The sequence below is a fragment of the Dermacentor albipictus genome, chromosome 1 (genome assembly GCF_038994185.2).
Source record: "Dermacentor albipictus isolate Rhodes 1998 colony chromosome 1, USDA_Dalb.pri_finalv2, whole genome shotgun sequence".
Taxonomy (NCBI): domain Eukaryota; kingdom Metazoa; phylum Arthropoda; class Arachnida; order Ixodida; family Ixodidae; genus Dermacentor; species Dermacentor albipictus.
In genome coordinates, this window is record NC_091821.1 from 323,951,530 (window position 1) to 323,974,522 (window position 22,993).

The window sequence follows — 22,993 nt, forward strand, 5'->3', positions numbered from 1 at the left end:
TTAAAAATAATTGAACCTTGAACTTAATTTTCTTATCTTATAATCAACCTATTACAGCAAAATAAACAAATATATAGTACTGCTAGAATAGTTAACCAGTCTAAACTGAACTAGGTTTTATCTTTAGTGTCCTTTAAGAAAAACAATTTTTCTTGGCAGCTTGGTTTAAATGAGGTCTTCATAAATTGCTTGTGCACTTGGTAGACTGCACAGGCAGCACCCATGTGAAAGTGGCGAGAAAACTTCATTGCTATGCCAGCCTGGCAAATGCAGGCACCAACATATGTGGTGACTGTTTTAACAAGACGGCACGTTCTGCTTTTGCTACATCAGCATTTTATTCCCATTAACCAGACAGACTCACTGTTTTGGCGGACTGCATACAACACTCCATTTTGTAACAATTAATCACATGCAAGACCAAGCTCTGCAGCTGATTACCTTAGGTCACAGTAGAATGCTAATCCAGCCTGTTCACAATAATATCGCCACCCTTTGCTCAAGCAGAACTAGTTCACTTCAGTCACTGAAGAAAGACATTCATTGTACAGCAGAGCAACAGTTTCCAAGCAATATAAGAAATAACTATGTGTGGAGAATTTACATTTGTTACTGCAAACAGTTGTCATTGATCATCACAAGCCAGTTAAATTTTTCTCAGCCATGTCTCCTTGGAATTCCTTATTCAGTTCATGCCATACCATTTCGCTGTGCACTAAAAAGTGAAAAAGCTAACCCCTCTGTGATTTATTCGTTTTAAAGGGACCCTGAAACGATTTTGACTATTTTCTACAAACGTACTGAGTCGTTAGAGTAGGTCCTTCTGATCATTAATTGACACATCCAAGTGCTCCGCGTAAAGCGTGTAATTTATTATAAGGATCTAAAAATGCACATCGCTGCCGATCGCAGCACGCTGCTCGGCGGAATTTTAAGCTGCCCCTACCCATATGACCGAAATAACCCATATGACGTCAGTGGGGCGAGCTATCCGATTGGCTGACCAGGGCGCGTGATCGATAATTTTTCCAACTTTATGGTAAACTATGGTATGGTATGGTAAATGGTATGGTAAATGGTGGTATGGTAAAAAAAAATGATCTTCGTAATAGTTGGAACGTTAGTTAATTTGTTTTTATAAAGAGAAAGTAGCAGAAAGAGAATGCACAAGAACAATTTTTCAGTACACTTAAGCACTTCCGGCACACAGCAAGTGTCGTCTGCTTGTGTTACAACGTACTCCATTTTGACGAGAGCCCCGCGGTCAGAGTTCGTCTGTCTTTTCGCGAGCACTATGATTCGACTTTGTTGCCTTGTGGACTGCAAACGTAGCGACTGGCAATATGTCAAGCTGCGACATCGTGTCCCTCTGCAGGGCAGCGTACGAGCGAACTGGCTGCTGCACATCGGACTGCCGCTATCCGATCGGCGCCAGGATTTGCACGTTTGTGGCCGTCACTTTACACCAAAAGATTACCAACGCAATAGCGTTTCGCGAATCCGGTATTAGGGCAAACGCAAGCGCAAGGGGACAGGGTCTGGCCACTTGACTGTGCCGGGATGAGCAAAAGGGCAAATGTGAATGGTCTGCACGGTGCAGCCACCTGGTGGCACAGAGCTCAACCATACACAGTAGCAGCAACGAAGTGTATTCTTCTTTGCTGTTGGTGTGTATTTTTCGCAGGAGTGTAATCATCAACACGTTGTTTTTCTAAATGTTTAAAATGTTTTACACTTGGTTAGAGCAATATTAGCGCTTTGCTTGACTAGTTAAGCGCTGCGCCAACAAGTGTCTGGACCGTGCAGACCGATCAGGCTGCTCACGTACGTCTACGCTAATGTTCCTTCATCCGCTTGAGTTTATGCCTCCAGTCAATTGCCAAAATGACCAGCTTGCCTGTGGTTACCGGAATACTGGACACGTTCGGTGCTACGACAGAATGCTCGCAACGCACGCTGCTTCGATAGCTCTCGGTCGACGGCCAAGCAGCTAGCGGAGAGGTCTCGCGCGGGAGGGGGCGTGCTCCAAAACAACCGGAAGTGGACGATGCGAGGTCGCATCGTGACGCAGAACAAGGGAAGGCGGAGCTTAGCGCCGCTCGCTCGGCGAGCGAGTTGAGGAGGAGAAGCATGGCTAGGGAGGAGGGTAACTTCTAATCAATTAATAAAGGAAAAATCAGACATCCACCCTTTCGTAGCAATTGCTACAAAGGAAACCCATACGGGTTCCTCGAAAGAAAAGCCTCAGAGTTGAAGAAAAATTCGTCCTGGTCCGGGACTCGAATCCGGGACCACCGCCTTTCCGGGGCAGCCGCTCTACCATCTACTTCTACCATACCATTAATTACTTCTCTTCATCTTGCGCGTTTCCGCAGCACTACTACGTCTAACTTCTAATCGCTTGTAGCTCCATTAACCCTTTGAGACGCTGTCTACACAATTGTGCACAGCAGGAGAGTGCAGCAATAGCAAAAACACTGATTAAAGTAATGGTATTTAAAATGTGTTTCATACATCTTGAAACACTCATTATTGGAACTGTGCTGCAATATTGAATAACGTGCAAAATGTTTTAGCAAAATGAGTGGGAAGGTAGACAGATGGCTGGGTGTTTTTACTCTGAGTCAGTATGTTGTATGTAGCGGGTTCACTTCTTTCATTGTTTTTTACAATGTCATGCACCAGGCATAATTTTCAAGTGGCTGGATAAGGTCTTTTCAAGCTTTTCAAAACACAAAATAGTACATGTTCTCATATTTTGTGTTCCTGTAGTGAGTTTTCGCAAGGAGTTGAAATCTTGTAAACTTGACAAAACTCGCTAAACAACTGAAAATTCGTAATATTTTCTGCAGCTGTACACTTTCTACGATTCTGAAGATGCAAGAGATGTGGTGAAAGCAACTTTTCAATCAATGGGATAAAGTGGCGCCTGAAAGGGTTAATACGTAACGCTTCACTTAAATTGTGGTGCGAATGCTCTACTTAAGCTGTACCCTACGCGCCTACAAAATTAGTCCGAACCATTTCAAGGGCCGTTTAATGAATTAACTTTGTAGTAGTACCCTTCCCCTTTTTTCTTCAAATGTTGATGTGTTGGCTAACTTCTAAGCCATTTCGCCTTTAATTTTAATCTTTGGTAAGGTAACCACTGGCCTGTTTTGACAATCTTAATCAGTTACTGTGTTCACTTCTGATAACACCTAGTGTTGCACCGTTCCTGCATCTGTAGGAATTCAGCACTCGTCTCAGCAGAACTTTTTGAGCAATACTCATTCAAACTTGCAGTTTACTTTTTTATATAAATTCACACCATTTAGAACACAGCTAACTACTGAAGTAAATTCAAATGTTTAGCCGGTAATATAGTTTTTCAATGCTTTTCACTGCTTTCAGTGCCTTCTGTTCCTCGATACATACGTTTTCTGTATGTTCAATAACTAAATAAACAAACAAATAAACAATAGTGAACAGTTATCAGCCACTGCACGTGTCTTTCAGACATATTTTTCTTGGCTTTGCATGCACAAAAAATGCCACAGGAAATGGTACGTACCGCTGATGAGGTTGAACTGTCTCGGATTCAGTATAGCAGGACACAGAAGCCGCAGGAAAATGAACCCACTGTAATGCAAGATGGCAAGATATACGTTGAAATTTGCTTACTGCTTTGAAACTTTAAGAATATTTTTCTTTATTAAGGTCATGTGGGCATAAAAGGTAAATAATATGTGCGAGTTGAGCTCATTATAGAACTTAACTGCAACTCCAGTCTTGCAAAGATGCAGTTGTAGAGTATGCAGATAAAACAAGTTACCATATTCATTCAACTATAAGGCAAGATTCTTTCCCAGAATTTATAGCTTCAATGTTACTCCACACCTTGTGAGACTGATAGATTCAGTTACCCTACTTTTTCAATATGAAGACAGCAGTGCAAACTGTAGCAACCAATAAGCTTTGGTAGGTGAGGCAGTATTTTCCATCACAACAGAAAGTGAATGCTCTTGATCATCAATGAGCCATTAAGAGAACAAAGTTTCACCTCGACAGTTGGCGGAAAGCAGTTGTGGAACATGCCAGAAAGTGATATTTTTTATGTGTTTATTTTATGAAGTTTTTTCTGTGTTACAGTAAAACCTCGTTAAACCGTACCCACTTAAACAGCAGTTTCATTTTAAAAGTAGTACACTAAAGTCAAATCCCTAACTCAGTGGCCATTGAACATAATGTGTTTTGTGTACACATAAACTGTACCAGTTTAATGCGTATGTATCGGTTAACACGTAGCGTTTCCACTTTTTGTCACGCAAACAAGGCGGTGCGTTGTCTCTGTTGGGTGGCCCAGCAGAACAACAAGCCTCAGAGATCAGAACAATGACCTCCAAGTTCTCCGTGCGATTGTGCGTGAAGCCACATCAACATCAACATCATTTCGGCGCCGTGCCATAGAATAAAAAACCGTGCCAGAGAGCGTTGTGGCATCGTGCAAACAAGGACTCCCATCATGCCGAAGCTCGAATAAAAAAGACCCCGGGTGCTCAGCATAGAAGACAAATTAGACATCATTTGTGCTATCGAATGTGACATGAAGTCAGCGCTGGCACGCAACATGGATATACTGTTGACTAAGGCGTGTGGCATTTGGAATGCGAAGAAGTTGCTCGGCAGCGCTGCTGCAACTGCGTAGAGATGTCGGCTACGAGGTTCGACTCTTCACCATTGTTGCCACTGTTGTTGCCGAAGTGTCAACTAGCAACAGTGATGAGGACGACACGGAAGGCAACAGCACGGTCAATTCAGGCCCGACAGTGGCATAAACAGTGCGTTACATCGGCCTCATGAATGCAATCGTCGCGAAGAGAACAGCACCCCGCAATGAAAAAGGCGCCCCGCGACTTCTGCAGTGCTACCGCCCGCGTGCATGGAGAACATGCAACGCCAATGAGGAATCTGCCATGCGAGTGTTTGCCGAGAAGAGGGGGCTGGCTGAAAAGCTGGCTCGCAGCTTCAGTAAGTTTGAGGCTGCTGTCGTCACTGCTAGGCTGCGGCGGCATCAAATGAAAATAACACTCTTGTCGCACGAAGTGAATGAATACTGCATGTCTTTTTCCCCTTTCAGCGCACTCTCTCTGAGTTCCGTTTTTTACAGGTAAGTGGGCGATCTCATGCTATTTCAGTTAAGCAGTACTACCGTTTAGTACATACTTTTTCCGAGCTCTAGCCAAATATGGTTTAACGAGGTTTCACTGTATATTAGAATAAATTAAATTTTCTTAGTCGGTTAGTCGCAGCACTTCCACACTATTGCAATTTGAGACACAATGCACCATTCAATATCTTGAACTATGCCTGTACGACACCCATGACAACTTGGGCGCAGACACAAGCAGGCGCAGTATTCTTGGGTCAACCACTTTCGGAGATACCATCACCTTCACACGACTTGGCACCAGATGCGTCTGGCATGCCAAGCTCCTAATCTTCACGTACTGACAGGAACAGTATTGGCCGTATATCTTGCATACATTGATGCATTCAGTGCCAAGTCATGCAAGACTTCAAAAGGGATAGTATCTCCAGTGATCGCCCAAGTATGCCTCCCCAGAATGAGCGAAGTTTTCGTGTTGTTACATTGCCATCGTGAAACCAAAAGTAACGAAATGGCACTTCTGGCCTAGTCCATAGCCTAGTCAATCCAGTAGTTGCCGACCAAGCCAATGAGACATGCTAAATCAAGCTGGGGCTAGCATGCTGCATATTTGCGTGCAATGTCGTGCGTCTCACGAGTCCAATGTTCTTTGTTTAACATAATAAATAACAACATGGCCTCGGGCGACCTTCTTATACATATACTATATATAATTTTGGTCACTCAGAATGATTAGCAGGCTCCACCCTTGCCGTCTGAGCTGACGAGGGCCGATATGAAGTGAGAGAAGCGCTGCACGATGAAAGTTGTGAACCCGCGACTGTTCTGCTAGAGCTAGAGAAAGAAAGCGGTAAAACTCTCCAAGCTGCCAGAATATAAAAATTCAGTGCAAGCTCTGACTCTACATTTGTGTGTCTATAGAGATGAAATGACAATGTCTAAAATACACTGACGCGGTCGCATGTAAACGTACGCACAGCACAGCACTCACAAGCTTTTGTGGCTAATTGCAGAATCAAGACACTCTTTCTTGAACGTATGGTAAATCTGTTTGTGGCTTTGTATCTGCACACCTTGCGTCAGTTGTCCACTTCACAAATTTGAATGGTTTATTTTTCAGAAATAGCAGAGACTTACAGTGCCGTACGTTCAGTTTGACCACAACTGCTGTTGTGTCTATTAGTAGCAACGTTTCCTTACCTTCTCACATCGCCTTTTCCTTGCTTGTCTCGCCCTTCCCCCCTGTGTGGAAACTGTGAGCGGAAAGTGGCAAGGCTATTTTTGCAACTGTGCCGGTTCTACTCATTTTATGCCTCTTCTCCCTGCCTCCTCTCTACCATTCTATCTCCCTTTCATTGGGACTTGCACTTCAGTAGAAGGGTACGCGCTGCACTTTCCGCAATGCTCTTGCGGGGGGGGTCACGGATAATTACAGCGGTCAAGAGGCTAATCTGTTGACGCCCAGGGAGCTTCAGAAGAAATTGTACACACTGTGATATGATGTAAAGGTCCAAGCGAGTTTCTCACGTCACCTTTCTTCTCTCTGCCACGCTTTTTCCATGTATATACACGCTCTGAACCACCCACCGACGCAGCAGCAGTAGTGCAAAAGACGAATGAAGAGGCAAAGAAAGCTCTGGTTTAAAACACAAGCTAGCAAAAGGAAGCACATCTGGTGAAATTCTGTGGCCCACAAATCTCACCTGACAACTCTGGTCTTGACCATCGGATCATGTGGCCATTTGGATGCCACCTTCTTCTGAAGGCAATGACAAATGTACCTTAATGTGCTGAAATATAAAAATAAAAATAAGGGACTATGTGCATAGAAGGCAGCTGGGAGTTCAAGCACAGCCCATTGAATGTACAATACCTGTGTGTGGGCACATATGAATTTTAAATACTGTCGCATGTCCAGTGATTGTGATCATTTGTTGCTTTTTGCATGTTATCTGCGTTATTGCACTTTCATTCTTGCACAAGAAGTCCATGCGGTATCTGTTATGTCATGAGTGTTCAAACTAGCTTGGCAGTCCCCTCACTAAGAGACATAGGCAAGGCAAATAGCAGCAAATTGTGAAACTGTCGTAATGATTGCTGGCTAACTGAGAATCTCTGTTGACGTACAATGATATCAACATAATTACTGAGAGCTATAGTGAGTGTCATTTGATCCAATGAATGCCAGCCATGCTGCAAGCTTCACCTCTACTACTACAGAGATGTACATATCTTTTTGTGGGCACAAGTTCACCCAATCAAGAAGTTCGGTTCTTGAAGTTCCTTGTCATCTGACTGCCTGCCTGGGTCCGTTATTTCCTGAATGCTTGTGACCTCCAGCTGACCGGCATATGCGTGAAAAATGATGTAACTTCACACGAAATTAGACTATGCTCATGCCTCCACAGGGGGGACTGTGTTTATACAATTTTGGTATTGTGTAATTTGTATTATCTGCACAATGGTCATCATATTAAGCAATCACTTTCAATTATACTTTTTTCACCTGACTTGACATAACCTATCATGTAATGCCATAGCAACAGAAATTTGCCGAAGTCGCTATGATTGTGCCAGTCAAACTCTTGACAAAAATGCTTACAGGAGGCAACTTATGATGGTATTTAGAACCTCAAAGCGAAACCTACGCTATGAGAGATGCAATGGGAGGCTCCAAACTGAGACACGCAGAAGAAGTGCAGTACAGGAGCATTCTTAAAATTCTTTACAGGTAAGAATGTGCAAAACTTGAACTTGCAACCTCGTGTACAACAGAGGAACACCGTGGACAAAAAGCCACCACAGCAAATGCTTAGAGGCAAAAGGCCCACCCACAAGCCTATTTGATCATTCCTGTGGCTCAGTGAATCAATGGACAGTTGAAGTTATATTAGCTGCATAACCAAAAGTTATTAGGTATCCAGAATGAAGCAGCAAAGACATTTAATGTTAATTTTCTTTTCCATCTCCACAATATTAGAAACGTGGGAGGAGGGCCTAATGCAGCTTGTTTTTCCTCACTGCATTACTGATAGCCTTTACCTGCTAACATGAAATAAGCGCTTTATGCACGCTCTACAACATCATAATCAAAAATGAGTGAGTGCCACTAATGCTCACCGGCAGCAATATTCCACAGATGAAAAAATAGACTCAACAATCGAATCCAGCACCGAGAGCAGATGCTCAGCATTGGCACAGGCTTCTGAGGGACTGTCAAGTTTGCTAGGATTCAACTGGAAATAAGGAAACATAGACAAAAAATTATTTCACAGTGTGTGTATGACACAAGAAAATGCCCATCATTCAACAGCTCTTATTTAACTATACGGTGCACTGGACAAAAATATACACCTCGAGCAAACAACAACCTGACATTTGTTCAAGCAACACATAATTTTTGTCTTACACTGTAGTTTGAATAGAGTAATATGCGTATTAGTACAAGTGCATAAAATAATTGCTGATGGATAAATGAAATCACACATTCACTATCTTAATATTTAGGTTAGTAACTTTCTGAGTCATTAACACTACCAATGTCTAGATGGCCTTTAGCAAGCGCTAATGTTATGCACCCTACATGTTCATTTTGTTTCTTAGTGGTTGCACGCATGCAATAAAGCCAAACCTCAATACTATAACAAAAATAGATATAACAAATTATCAAGTATAACTAAGCAAATCTAAAACATTTGTCACTGATATCAGCATGTAACAAATACAGCAGAACCTCGTTCATATGTTTTCTAAATAAAAACATCCAAGAAAAAGAAAACATGCTAACCAGAACAACGTATGATCCGAAGTCCCTAAAAAATCTGGCTCACTCAACAGTAGTTGACACCTAGTTAATATGAAGCATTGCACGAATCATTGCAGCATGAGACGCTAACACATGTTGAGCTGATGGGGCATGAGCAGCCCAAGATGCATGTTGACATTTTTTTGGCTTCAGCAAGCTAGTGGCTGAATAATCACCAAGCTAACGTCTGTATAATCAACCATTCAAAGCGTACAGTATGATTCCAATGGTACTACACCCACAGTGTGCTGTGAAACATAGTTGAAGAAGCTTATCGGAATAAGGTTGGAGGCAATAGTTGTGGTTGGCGACGTGCAATGACCTGTGAGGAGATCTGCTTGTGCCTGAAGAAGAAACTGAATGCATGCCGGCATTTCTGGATGACACTGGCCAGCGAGCACGGCAGGGAAGCTGCCATGGCGGGCGGCTACTGCTCTCAATTGCACGTGGGTCGCGCCTTTTCTTATTCACATGGATCTAGCGGCAGGAAAACATATTATATGATCACAGTTCGGCGATGGACTGAACACTGATGCTGAAAGATCGTGTTTTCCGTGATTCTCCGGTAAAAAAGAATCATAACTGTATTGGGTCATTTATTGTGTCCTCTATCGTGAGCGCCGGCGCCGAGAAATTGTATCAAACAGGACGGTATCAGTGAGGCTCTACTGTATGTGTAGGGTTGTTTGTTTACAGGTTCCATATATCTTTTTTTTAATCAGGGGATAAAAATCGGGTGCTATTCTTCAAACTGACAATTGGGGATAAATAGTTTTTTTTTTTTTATGAAACGATTCTGAAATACGTTTTTTTTTGGGGGGGGGGGAATAAATCTACAGATGTACTAAGCAATACACTCAGTTTATTGTATCAGAAGGTATCATAGGCTTCTTAACCCTAACGTGTTAAAATTGGTGTTTGTTTCAAGCTGGTAATCGGGGGGACATCAGGGTATTCTAGAAAATACTCACCAAAATTTGGCATTTCTTGGAAATGAATCAGTTATGATGACAGTAAAGAGCATTGATAACTTCTGAGAAATGAAAAATTTTATTGACGAAAAGCTGGTCATCAACTTTTTACACACTCTTGTTTACATAGATTATCATCTGCATTTGCAACATGCTGGCCTCCATTTGAGACCTGTCCGGTCATTAAATGTATCTCAGCTAGGAGAAAGTTCTCTCGACGTCACAGCTTCCACTATAGTCGGATACAACTTTAGAAAAAAGGGGAGGCCCCGCCCAGATGACCGAAGCGCGACAGCGAATAGCCTCCGCGACTAAAATAGTCCCGCTCGAAACATCGTGCTCCTGAAACGCGTAATTCTCGGTATAAATAAAGACTTTTGCATTTTGATGACTGGTTTATTAGAGTTCTCATGTGCTGCAGCACATGCCGGATAGCGGCAGAAAAATAACCCCGTGCCTTTCACAACGCTGCCCGTCGTCTGCTCTTTAGCTTCATTGCAAGTGACAAAAGTAGAAAGAGCAGCTCTGCAACGCTTTTGCGCTTGTTCACTTGTACACGGCGTATCTACTGCTCGTTTCTCATGCTTAAAATGAATCAGTTGCTATAGAAAAAGTACTTATATAAAACAATGCATTTATCGCAACCATTACAAACCTGGGGCGAGAATATGGTCGAGGCAGGAAGGTGCAAAAATGCTTCATTCATCGTTTTAAATAAATACTCTTGGTTTCAAATAGCATAAAATTTATATTTTTTGGTTTTGTGTTTTCACAATTTCACAGCACGCATTCTGCAGGTTGCGCATGCAGTGAGAACTGGTGTACAGCAATCAATCGACGGTGCCACACAACACTCGAACTGACTCGAACACCGTCGCTTCGTCGGTATTCCGGTACACCGGAACACCGTCGGTATTCCGGTAAAACGCAGGCGGACGGGGCATTGGGGCGTTGGGGCTGCAACACGATTATGCCAGTGCCGAAAATTTACACCAGCAGCTAAGAAGAATACGCTCGGTTAATGCAATATTAACTGTTTCTGTCTGTTTGAACACTGCGCCACCAGGTGGCTGCACCGTGCAGACCGCTCGACCGCTCACGTTTACGCCTCCGCCCCAACGCCCCAACGCGCCGGGCGTCCGCCTGCGTTTTACCGGAATACCGGAAAAGCTAAAACCTCTTTATTGATAGTTTACGCTAAGTTGATGGCGACAAATCTTTGCGTTGAAGGCTTCTTCAGCAAATAGTTTCTGTTGCGTGAACTTTTCTGATTTCTCCTGAGAATGGTTTTGCTCCATCATTTCACCCCATCCGACGAAAAACACACCCACCGCTACCGTAGGCACCAGTCTTTGGAAAACTTTCTCGCCATAACTTCGCTCGGGAGCGAAATAAAACAACATGGACCAAGTACGCAGGATGTGTGTTCGCAGCGGTCGCCGCGGGATCCTGTTTACAGGCAAAGCGTAGCACAGCACCAGCGATGCTCGCTGCAATGTTCCTTCAACGGATCACGGCTCAGAATAAATGCACGCGGCATAAATGGCGCATCGTAAGTTCGTAGTAATGTTTCCGGCATGATAGACCCTCATAAACACTACTGGAATTCACTCTGACGAGGGGCTGAAGCACACAGCTGTCGCGACCTCGCCCAGTTCGAAGCGCGGGCGGCCATCTTCTCCTTCGGCGGTGTCACCAGCCGTCTGGCTCATGACGTTTGTCCAGAGCGCGCACCCATTGGTGGATGCTCGTCTGCCTCCGCCTCGGAGGAGTAAACGCCCCCTTTTTTCTAAAGTTGTATCCGACTGTAGCTAGGCACAACAATGTCAGTGCAGCATTTGCCAGCCTAGGGTAGTGAGCGGTAGAGTCACGCCAATACTCAATGAGTTTGACAGTTGTGTTTGTGGGGCTTGCTTCCTGTCACTACTAATTGAACTCGCTATGAAGTGAATCTATATCATCAGTTATGGACTTGAACAGAGGTCAGTAGTCATCAAATGACTGCGCCAACAGACGCTTCTGAAATGGATCCAGGACAGCTCCCAATTTTCACAAAGTTAGCTGGTATTCGTCTCTGTCTGAGACGTTCCGTTCAACAGTGCAGTACCATTTTGTGGCGAGTTTCGTGCAGAACTCTTCACAAGATGCTTTTACTAATGTGGCGATGCTCTTGGGTAACATAGACAGAACAGCTCTGGCCTGATCACTTTTACCGATTATTGTTGAAAGCTCATTAGCAGTCTGCTGCAGCTTGACGTTTACCAGCTGATCAAAGCTGGACATCGGAAGTTTTACCGCTTTCAAGCATTTTCTGGGCATATAAAAGGGGACCGAGTGTGTCTCTCATCACGATTGTCTTTAGATAAACAACTTCTTTTTCAGAAAGTATCACTCGAATAGCTTCCACTTTGCTGCTATCATACGAACTTTCAGCAAGTTCCATTAACGAGCTCCACATTTCTATGACAACCACAAATGCTTTGTAGAAGCTTTGCCATCTATTCGGGACAAAGAAGATGGCTTCTTAACATAAGGTCCAAAGAGGCCATTAGAAGCACAAATTTCGGTGCACTTTTGGTAGAGCTTGTTAGCGTGCTTAAATAACGCTCCAAAGTTGATCACTATGGATTGAACTGTTGACATGCATGGTAAAGAAATGGCATGGTCAACACTCTCATCAATGAAGTGTGCTAAATCTTTCACATACAAGATTTGGATTCCTTCAGCTTGACAGTTTCCTCGTACCATTTTCCACATGTACTCCACTGAGTCTGTAGCTACAGTCATGTCTTTCCACGCCTTGCCTACAGTCAGAAGAGTCTCGCTGATTACGCTGGCCACCGTGTAGCTGTTCAAGGCATTTACTCTGTCAATGTCGACCAAAACAACCTGCTTCTCCACAGTTTTGCAGCTATAGTAGCACAGAAGAGTGCTGATAGAGGGCACGCCAATGAAATCTGAGGATTCATCGACGATGACACTCACTTTCATATCTCGCATATCATTGCGGATTTTCACCATGTCCTTGTCAAAAGCTTCTTTCAGGTATTTCAGCCGAAGTCTTTGTCCTGTTGGCATGGTCTTCACGGCCTTGCAGTATTTGCGTACGAAGTCCCCCAGAGGTCTGTCCACCTGGTGCATGCTCATTCCACTGTAGGCTAGGGCACGAACGAAGTCATGGATTGTGCCATCCACTTCAGTTTCTTTCCCCTGTTGTCTACAGGACATATCAAAGAGCATCTGCCGAGATGTTCCTGCCTTCTCAGCTTTTTGGGTCGACATCTAGAAATTCTTATGACGAGATGACGCTAGATGCTCATGAATTTGGTCGTAGGACTTCTTCGCTGGGTTGGTGACCATCTCGGTGTTGCAATATTTGCACACTAACGTGGGCTGCCTTCACTGTCTTTCGTTGCGATCTGGAGATCTTCATGCTCTTTACATCAGTCATACGGTGTCCTTCGTTTTCTTCCCATCTCCACGCTGCATTTCCCCGTGCCGCGCACTGGAGTCTTATGTTCATGACAGTGGCTTTGCATTCTGCAGTCGCCCCTGGTAGTCGGAAGTGACGATGGAGATCATGCATCTCATTGGTTAGAGTTCGTACTCTAAACCAATCAGATGCATGATTCACTTCATTGCCAGTTCCCTTTCTCCGGATGGCTGGTGAGTTCTTTGTTAGCAGTGCTTCGAATTTGTGGAGAAAACCTGTAGGAAAACCTAAAAGACCAACCTCCTGTCGCTTGCTGGTCACATTCTCTCATTTGTCTTTCTACCCCCACCAAAACAAGGCCCTTTATTGAAGTCCATCAAATCGGAACAATGCCACCATTCTCGAAATCTTGCTGTTCCTGTCAAAACAGAATTTTGGGTGCGGTGGCTTCTTTCCCTTCTTTCGTGGGCAGTCGAAAGGGGATATCACAAGCTGCGTGAAGCATGGAGGTGCAGAACACTACATGGCTCTCAACAAGGTCGATTAACGAGCATGTCTAACTCACCGTGACGGAGGCTGGCTGAAGAAAAGTGATAATAGGCATTAGGGCCCTCGCTGGTAAAAAACCTGTGCACAAAACATCTTCGCCGCTCAATCTCTACCCCACCGACTTGTCAACCGTTCTTTTCGCATAAAAGCCATGGAAGCAGGTGCGCATACCCGAGACTAATCTACAGTAGGCGAAGCGCAGTTTTCTTTGCTTTTTTTTTTTCGTCATAAATTTGTTACTCGCTGACTGGCAGCCATGTGCTCGCAGCGTGGTCAGCCTGAAACGTGTTTGCCCCTTTATTTTGCAAGCCTTCCTTGGGGGGGAGGGGGGGGGGGGGTGCACGTACAAACTCACAGTAACCTGTAGAGAAAGTGGGGATAAAAAAAGTGCAGCGCTAGAAAGCAATATCTACTCTCCAAGCAGCAGAGTGAGAATGCACCCATGTGTTCATATTGCGCAGGGCGCCCATAGAGAATGGCGGACCATCAGCGCATGATTGTGCAGATCGCTACTGGGAAGGTCCATTTGGGGAGAAATTGGATTTAACCTGATCCTCCGGAAACATGTTCAAGGTGTAAAAATAAGACAAAATCAGGTTTTACCCGAAAACGAACAACCCTATGTGTATGCTTATAATGAATATTGGATATAATGAGGGTATTTAAATGTTGGATGTGATTTTGCTACATACAACGAGGTTTGATTGTACTGTACATGCATTGCTTCTTGGCTGTGCTTGCAGTATGCCAACTGGCAGGCAGACTCACCTCACAAGACTGCCTCCCATCCATTACACGAATTATAGAGTCATAAACGGTGTGCTTCAGAAACTCATGGCCTGTCGAGCGCATGTATTGGTCCATCAGCGTCGTTGTCAATGACGTAGTGCGAAACAACGTTGATGTCTCCTCTGCAAATATGAAGAGGCAGTTTAACAAAGGCACCTAAAAGGCACATTCAAAGAAATAGGTTCATTATAAGGTTAACAAAAAATAATTTGTGCCACAGTGACACATACATTTTATGGAGATGCACTTACTGTTTTGTTTGCTAGATCTGGATAAATTATAACTGTCTCAGAAACCTATTCATTGCCAAAATGATCATTAGTGTAGCAGGGCTGCAAGCCTGCTCATGTAAAAAAGCAAGCATGTTGTTGAAGGCTGCACAATGAGCATATAGTTCTAGCAGAATGAGACGTGACAGGAAAACATTAAGTAGGACACTCTATACAGTAAACTCCAGTTAAATCGAAGCTGTAGAAATTGCAAAATACTTTGATATAAGCAGTTTCAAGATAAGCAAAATCACAAAAACTAGAAGCCTGACACATAGACCACATGGAGCCTTTCCAAAATGCCACCAGTAATATTCTTGGTCACTTCCACATGCATCAGCACAGCACACATCGGCGGCTACAGGCGACAGTGTGCTTGGCACAGAGTGAATAACGTTGACCCTAATGCAATATTTGAAGCCAGTCATCCGAGCATAACCGGTTTCAGACGTCCAAAAAGCTGATGCTGCTACTTTTTGCATAGTAATAAATTGCAGACAATTCCACTTCGAAAACTGGAACTGATTTGTGGAAGAGTGTAACTGGCACGCCTTTAACAGATGCCCACAAGTGACATGGCCTTCACGCCTCATCGTCAAGCAAGTATGAAATGAGCATCCTTAACAAGCCAAAGACCTCACTGAAATGCTCTGGGCTCACATGGTGGCTTCTTTTGGGCAAGAGTGACATGTCATGTCGCTACGAATCCAGTCACTAAAGGACATGCGAACTCCGATTAGGTGTTTGAGCTAAAATTGCACCAATGTCACGCATAATTCGAATGGTGAACATGGAAGTACAGTAAACCCTCGTTATGACAAAGTCAGCAGAATGGCGAAAAAAATTCGTTACAAGCGGTAAATCAATATCAGTGACAACTCGAGAAAAGCTGAAGCAGTCGCACTTTAACTGCACTAAAACTGTGAGGAAGTAAAAATGCAATGTATTCGGTGAAGCAAAACTTAATTCAGGTACAAGAAAGAGAGTGAGCTTTGGCTGTTTCAAGTTCTTACCGGGTGCGAGCAACCCCTGCTCTAATTTGACCAAGCATTGCACGATGCTGTGGTTGCCGCCCATGCATTCAACTTTATTTCGCAGCAGGCGTAGGTGCTCCCTCATCTGCACCAAGGTTGGCACTTCACATGGCTCTTCGTCCGCTGGCTCTTCATGGCCACCAACAGTGTCAATTAGTATCTCCGCATCCATCACTGGGGCGAACATGGGAGCAGCAGCGTCAGCCAATGCGAATGACTCGAAGTCGCCTTCTACTTTTTGGCCAGCAATTTATGAACAGCCTCATTCAGATCACTGTCCGGTAAACATCAGGCTGGCCATCGTCAGGGTCGCTGACGACGGCGCGGGAAAAGCCAGCATGCACAAGGCAGTTGGTGACTTTCAAAGGTGCGAGTTCTTTAAATGAAAAGTTCAGCAAATGGATCACACCAAGCAAATCAATGTTGTTTGTACCTCTTGCTGGTGTCATACGCTGTGAGCATGCGCTGCAAAAGAGTCTTGTGGCACCAGCTTCCAGGTGGTCTCTATAAAACCCTAATCCATCGGTTGCAGTACCATGGTTGTGTTTGCAGGCAAAAATTTAACAGCAAACGTCTTGAGGTTGTTGATCTTCCCATGGCTCTAACAATTGTCAATTATGAAAAGCACTGGCCAATTATTTGCGTCGAACCATATATCCAGAAGGCGCACATAGTCCTCAAGACTAGCAGCAGTCATCCATGCTCGCTTGTTACTTTTGTAGATGCTGTCAGGATTGGGGGCTCAATCCCATCGTCCGTCGTCCTTTGCCAAGATTGGAGTACGGCATGAATTCGAAGGTAGCTGGCCCATGCCGTCGTCCAACTTATTTACGCTGAGATCGTTGATGAAGTGAAGAACTGTTTCTCATCGAGAACGAGGAAAAGGGTTTATTTACAGAAATTAAATCAGTCTAACATGACTGCTTGAGAAAAAGAGTATCAGTCCAACATGACTGCATGAGAGAAGTGACTCAGTCTAACATGACTGCTCAAGAGAAGTGTCCTCAGCATTCGCACAACCACAGTTTTTATACAATCGATCCGCCGGCCATACGAGGCGGCGACTGTTCGTTTACTCATCACCAACTCGCCGCTGCTCTGCAGATCAGTTTACAGACACAAAGGCACACACACTCCGAAGCCCAAACGACGGCGTTGGAGGGGTGCCGTTCCGGGAACTATCGGTGCCGATCCAGGGTCGCTCGTTGTTTTGCGTCATGCCGAAGCGTGAGAAGCCCCAAAATACGTCTTCCCCACGGCAGCTTGTCCATGCGTGTCAAATCAGGTCCACGTTGGGGAACTCCGAAACCATTGTTCACACACCGAACTCGTCCCGTCACAATGTCGATGGGGCTGGAGGAAGGAAGCGGGTTTTCAGCACAAAGGCCGCTTCTTCGAACGCCTCCTAGCTGCAGTGACGGAGAGGGTGCGGAATGCGCGTCTTGCACCCCTTGTCGTAATCGGGTGGCAAGGTGGCAATCTTGCTTAGCGGCTCGCCATTCTTAACAATGCATTCTTTGTGGGAATAGTTGCATTTTGGAAGCACTGCGGGTTCTTCGCCTTTCCCAGTATCAACAAGGGAAGCTTGTCCTCGCCTGTTGCATTGGCACCAAACAGCACCATGACATGTTCCTTGCTCCATTTTCCTCCAGATGAGGATCTGCCAGCAGTAGTGAACGTGCGATTCGGTAGCATCTTGTAGAAAAATGCAGCTTCATCTAAGTTGTATATGTCTTTGTCTTCATACTTTTCAAGTAGGTATGTTGGCGCCACACATCTACAGTGTCACAGTTCACGGCTGTGCTTTCGCCAACGATCAACTTTCCGGTCGCACCGTGTTGTTTCTTGAACCGCTCAAGCCAGCGATTGCTGCACTTGAAATATGGAGGGCGAGAGCTTCACCTTTTGCAGTAAGTGCAGATCCATGTATAGGGAGGTTTGCACTCCTGGCATTCTTCAGCCACTGTAGAAGTGCACCTTTCACTTCGGGGTATTTTGAATTGCGATTCCTCTTTCTCTTTGCCGAGAAGCTCTTTTCAAAGCCATCCAGCAGAGCTTCCTTGTTTTTCAATACAATTGATAAAGTAGACGGCAGTATGCCAAATTCCTTCGCAATGTCAGTTTTCTGCCGGCCACCATTTTCCACTTCTTTTATCAACAGATCTTTCTGCTCCAAAGTCAGATGCTTTCACCCGGAGACTGACGGAGCCATTTATCACTGCAGACCACAAAAAAGCATACGCAAGGCTCGCCCAATTTAGCACTCTAAATAACACACAATCACATGGCCTGCAGCACAGATCCGAATGCACGTGCTGTCGGAGCCAGAGTGACTGAATGCGGCGGGCGACAAAGAAGGCAGAAGCTCAAAATATCTTCAGGGTATCTCACTTTCTTCGTCAGTGCGCACTGGTTATGGCGACTGTAGCAATGGCGAGCCTGGCATCGGCTACACGTGTAGCAGAAGAAAGGCGATCGGAGTTGTTGAGACCAAAAAGCAGGAACCGCAGAAGGGCACCCACTGGTAGAAGATTGTGCTTGGGAGGGCAGGTCGGAAGAGGGCAGCTTAGGAGGAGCAGCAACGTTGAAACTGGCAGCGAGGAGGCGAGGAGTTGACATGAAGGCGAGTGAGAGGAGTGACTGGTGTCCAAACGGCTTGCAGAATGGAGAGCGAATGAGAAGGGGAAGGCAGTGGCCGCTTTTACAGAGTGGTGTGGAGGTCACAGAAGACTTTGAGAGTATCGCACTGGAAAGCGCTGCAAATGCCGTGGCTCGAGTCTGAAGTTGTGTTTGCTGTGCTCAAAAAACAATTAGCCGCTCATTGCGGGTACGCAGCGTGATCGAGAAAACTGAAGGGTTTTGCTTTAGGGGCTTTGCATTATCACTCGGCAATTTTTTCTTGAGGTGAGCAGCCGTGAAGTTTACAAAATGAGTTTTTCGGAGCACCATTGTCGACAACATTGTGCTAATTCTACAATGCGAGTGTCGGTGTTTGCGCACCATTGCATCCGCGACATAAACAAATGTTTAGGAACAAAATTCAATGACCCTACTACGCATTTAGACCGTTTGTCTAAAGTTGGATGGTGTGAATTTAGCATGACCGGCTTGAGAAAATCACCGGGGAAACACCACCTCGCATTGATCTGCCATGTTGACAACCTGACTCGCCACTGGCAACACTCAGATTTTTCATGTTTTTAGCAAGTTATCAGTTGATTTGCACCATCAAAAGTCCAAAGAAGCTAGAGGCGGTGTTTTATTGCGATACAGGCTGATTATGGTGAGCGGTGAGCAAATTTCTAGACCGGCGTCCCCAAAGTCGTCTTTCTGATTTGTTAATGTGGCTCCTCGCGTCGAACATGGCACTTATAATCAGAAGGACACTTCTTTTACAATTTTCGGCACATTTTCAGCACCAGAAGTGGTAAAACACAGCACAGTGGTAAAACTTTGCTCATCGAGCGCACGCCATGGAATGCTATGGCGCAAAGCTGGTCAAGCTCTTCATGCACTTCGAGTAATATGGCTTAAAATGCATGCGTTCGGGTCGAGACCGAAAGAAATTTCGAATAAAGCGATATTTCGACGAAAGCGATTTCGTTGTAACGAGGGATTACTGTATGTGCATCAGCACTAAATTGGCACGTTTCACTCCATGAGCACTGTACTCTCCATTCATTATGCCAGATGAATATAAAAAGCACTGATGAGAAATCATCCCAAGTCAAGGATAAAGTCAAAAGCAATAGGCTCGGAGGATCAAAGATGGCCAGTGCACATGCTTGATGATGATGACGATGATTTATTGGCATCCCCTTTTAAATGGGGTAGTGAAAGATGGTCACCTAGCCTGCTTGAGTTAATCAGGTATGCTATACACGCTTCCTATTCTAGAATTTTTTTATACATTTCCTTAATCATTTCTTTCTCTTCCTCTAAACTTCTCTATCTACCTTGTACCGCTACATATGCCTGTAACGGATACAGCCATATCATGCTCTTCCCTGCTTTTTGACAAAGGGCCTCTTCCCAGCCTTACTTTATCAGACCATTATCACTTTGTTGATGTTGGTGTAAGCTAACCAGTGAAATCTAATGTTTCTGTAGCACGGTGCTTGCGTTTTGCTATACAGAATTCAATTTCTGGAGTATACTAGTATGCAACATGGCAAACAGCGCAAACGATGAAATGAGTGAAACAAACATTTGTTTCACTTGTCCCATCTTCTGTGCTGTTTGCCATGTTGAACACAAACCAACTAAACCAGCTTAGAACATTTGAGTAGCATGCAGTTTTGCCACTGTCAACAGTTCGAAGATTTCACATTTTGTCTCTCGCAATTTGCTTATGGACCCTCATTTACCTATCGAACGTGGTTAACCAAACATGCAATTAAAACAAGACAAGTACTTGCAGCTCTTGAGTATGCTATTGTTTTGCCAGTTTACTAACAAGCCAGTAAGTTCTCCCTGTGCAAAGGAGGGAGTTCAAAAATAATTCATGCACTCCACAGCACCTCACATGAACAGCTTGTCTTGGTATTGTCATACCTTGAAATTGCCAATCATACTTATGTCTCCAGCTTTTCTACCTCTCTATGCATTGCAAAAGTTGCAATGCTAAAGTTTGAGAACAAGAACGGGCAAGAGAAGAAAGTTCCCACTTATGCCAGCACACACATGCAACCAGGTGACAGCAGATCATGAAAAGTACAGAATTAAGTTGTAGAGAGCGGCGCATCGACCGGAACAATTTTTTTGGCATATTTTTTAATGGTGCAAAGTATACAAGGTAAAGAGAGATTAGGACATGAACACATGTGTGTGTGTGCAAAAAGCAAACTTCCTCTGCTAACCACTATCATTCCTGGTGACAATTCCCGATGCTCTGAATATGTATTACAGTATATGACTGCATTTTCCCCCCTCCTGCCTAATCCTTACTCCAGAGCCCTCACTTTCACTAATTGAAAGACAACACAAAATACGTGGCTTTGCAATGCAGCTGTGCATACATGAGAAACACCAGACCAGACAAGACAAAGTGGGAATCACCCTCGAGGTCGATCTCCCGGTTGTTCATGTCCCTGAGCAGGAGCGCTTCCTTTCTCTCGTAGCGGAACACCCGGAGTACGGCACTGGCCAGGGGAGTGCGATCCTTGTGGCATAAGTCTGCCAGAACGCTCACCAGGTGGAGCTCTTCATCCACCACCAGCTGCCACACACCATGCAAAGCAAAGCACAGAGTCATCTAAGCAGCGCAGGCTGACTGCTTGCTACACATACACACACTAACTTCGCCATGTGTGTTGAAGACACCATGCATGTTACATACTCAGGCTGCATGACTCAGCGCCCCCCTAAAGCTTCAGAGGTTGTAACGCACTTAAGCATCACAATTCCAGAGTGCTGCTGCAAGAGCTCTGCCACAGGGCTCAGTAACAGCTGTCATCACTCAAATACAGTTCAACCTGCGTATAAAAAACTTCAGTATAATAAAATTCTCAATATAACAAGGTATTTACCCTTTTATAGCGTCTTGTCCATGTATTTTATACTTCAATACGACAAAGTCTGTTAATACACAATTTTAAAATGTATTTTCATTGCAGCTGCGAAATTTCACTGCAGCTGCGAAAGGATACCGAGACAATAAATGGAAACTTCTACAGACACAGGTCGTCGAATGGTCGAGCTACATGCAGCTGCTTGTGAAAGTACCTCTCAAAACGCATGCCATGTGACCGAAAGTGACCGCTTTGAGCAGCGTCACAATCTGCATAAAGTCCAAGTGTGATAAGATCCTATCGCTCGCCATGCGTTGTGTGCTTTAGGTGCAAGTGAAAACGTGCAAGGGTGAGCTGAGAAGGACGATGACTTGAGTGCCATCTTAACACGCAAGCAAGCACACGCAAGTGCAAGGGGGGGGGCAGGGGTAGGTTGGCGCAGATCTCTCTTTCTTTAGTACGGCCATAGCTGTGCATGGCTGTCAGCGTGGTTGAGCACACACACAGCTAGCATGTAGTGTTTTCCCGTGTGCAGAGACTGAGCTAGCTGAGATCATGTGGCATCATGCGCTACCTTCCTGTGCATTTAGTGCTGGAGGTTGCATAATCTTAAATTTCAGAGACTCGTTGAAGCATAAGGCAGACGAAGTATTTGCTCCACACTGCTGGTGCTTTTCATGATAGCATTGTCCCACTGCAGAGGACATTATCAGCCCTGGGGGTGGACGTTAAAGGGTGGAGTGGACACGAAAGCGTAGCTGGCTCCGCTTTGTACTGCTGATGAAAAGACACCATCAACACAGCATAAAACCGTACCTTTTGTCACAGTCTCACAAATTCAACAATTATATTTTTCTCATTAATCTTCATTTTTCCGACTGTCCAGTAATTAAGAAAATTTTTCAGCCCCTTTCATGCAATTAACGACTGTACTTACTTGCACATAAGATCTAATTTTAATAAAACATTTCTATATAACGAAGATTGTTGATTTTACCTACGTTGTTATAATGAGGTTTGACTGTAGTGGGTTTTCTGAAGCAGGGGAACTGCAGTCAACTTCCTTTATTTCCACCATGACTGTACCAACAAAACATGTAATTATCCGGCGGGTAAAGTTAAGCAAGAGGCAAGAAAACTCCGAAACACACCACTGATTTATTTGGCAGTATTTGCCCGACTCTAACATGCCTCTGAATTAAATGTGCACCCACATTTTATGGTTCAAAGTAGAAAACCAATGTATAAATAACATTAGAGCTCCCATACAAAGTGCACACAATCTTTAGCAAAGAAAAGTGTAGCATGCTTGTGGTTACAGCAGTAAGAAAAAAATGAAGCCAGTAAACTTTACCTACACAGAATGGAATACTATTACACTGTTCACCGTTATCACATTTTAAAAGCACTTTATCACTGTCTACGAACCAAAACGTGTCCTCCATATGGCCTATTGTGCATTTGGTGCTTTGGATTTAACAAAC

The 22,993-nt window shown here is 44.4% G+C and overlaps 1 protein-coding gene across 1 annotated transcript in view; it reads right to left on the minus strand.

Moving 5' to 3' along the window:
• vap (RAS p21 protein activator vap) overlaps nucleotides 1-22,993 on the minus strand; it is a 75,097-nt gene that overhangs the window by 5,963 nt on the left and 46,141 nt on the right. The window contains exons 17-21 of the mRNA XM_065453226.2: nucleotides 21,058-21,217; nucleotides 14,676-14,818; nucleotides 8,270-8,385; nucleotides 6,853-6,939; nucleotides 3,554-3,621 (exon numbers count right to left, since the gene is read on the minus strand). Of these exons, the coding sequence (XP_065309298.1) occupies nucleotides 3,554-3,621; nucleotides 6,853-6,939; nucleotides 8,270-8,385; nucleotides 14,676-14,818; nucleotides 21,058-21,217 (574 nt within the window). The remainder of the gene's footprint in view (nucleotides 1-3,553; nucleotides 3,622-6,852; nucleotides 6,940-8,269; nucleotides 8,386-14,675; nucleotides 14,819-21,057; nucleotides 21,218-22,993) is intronic.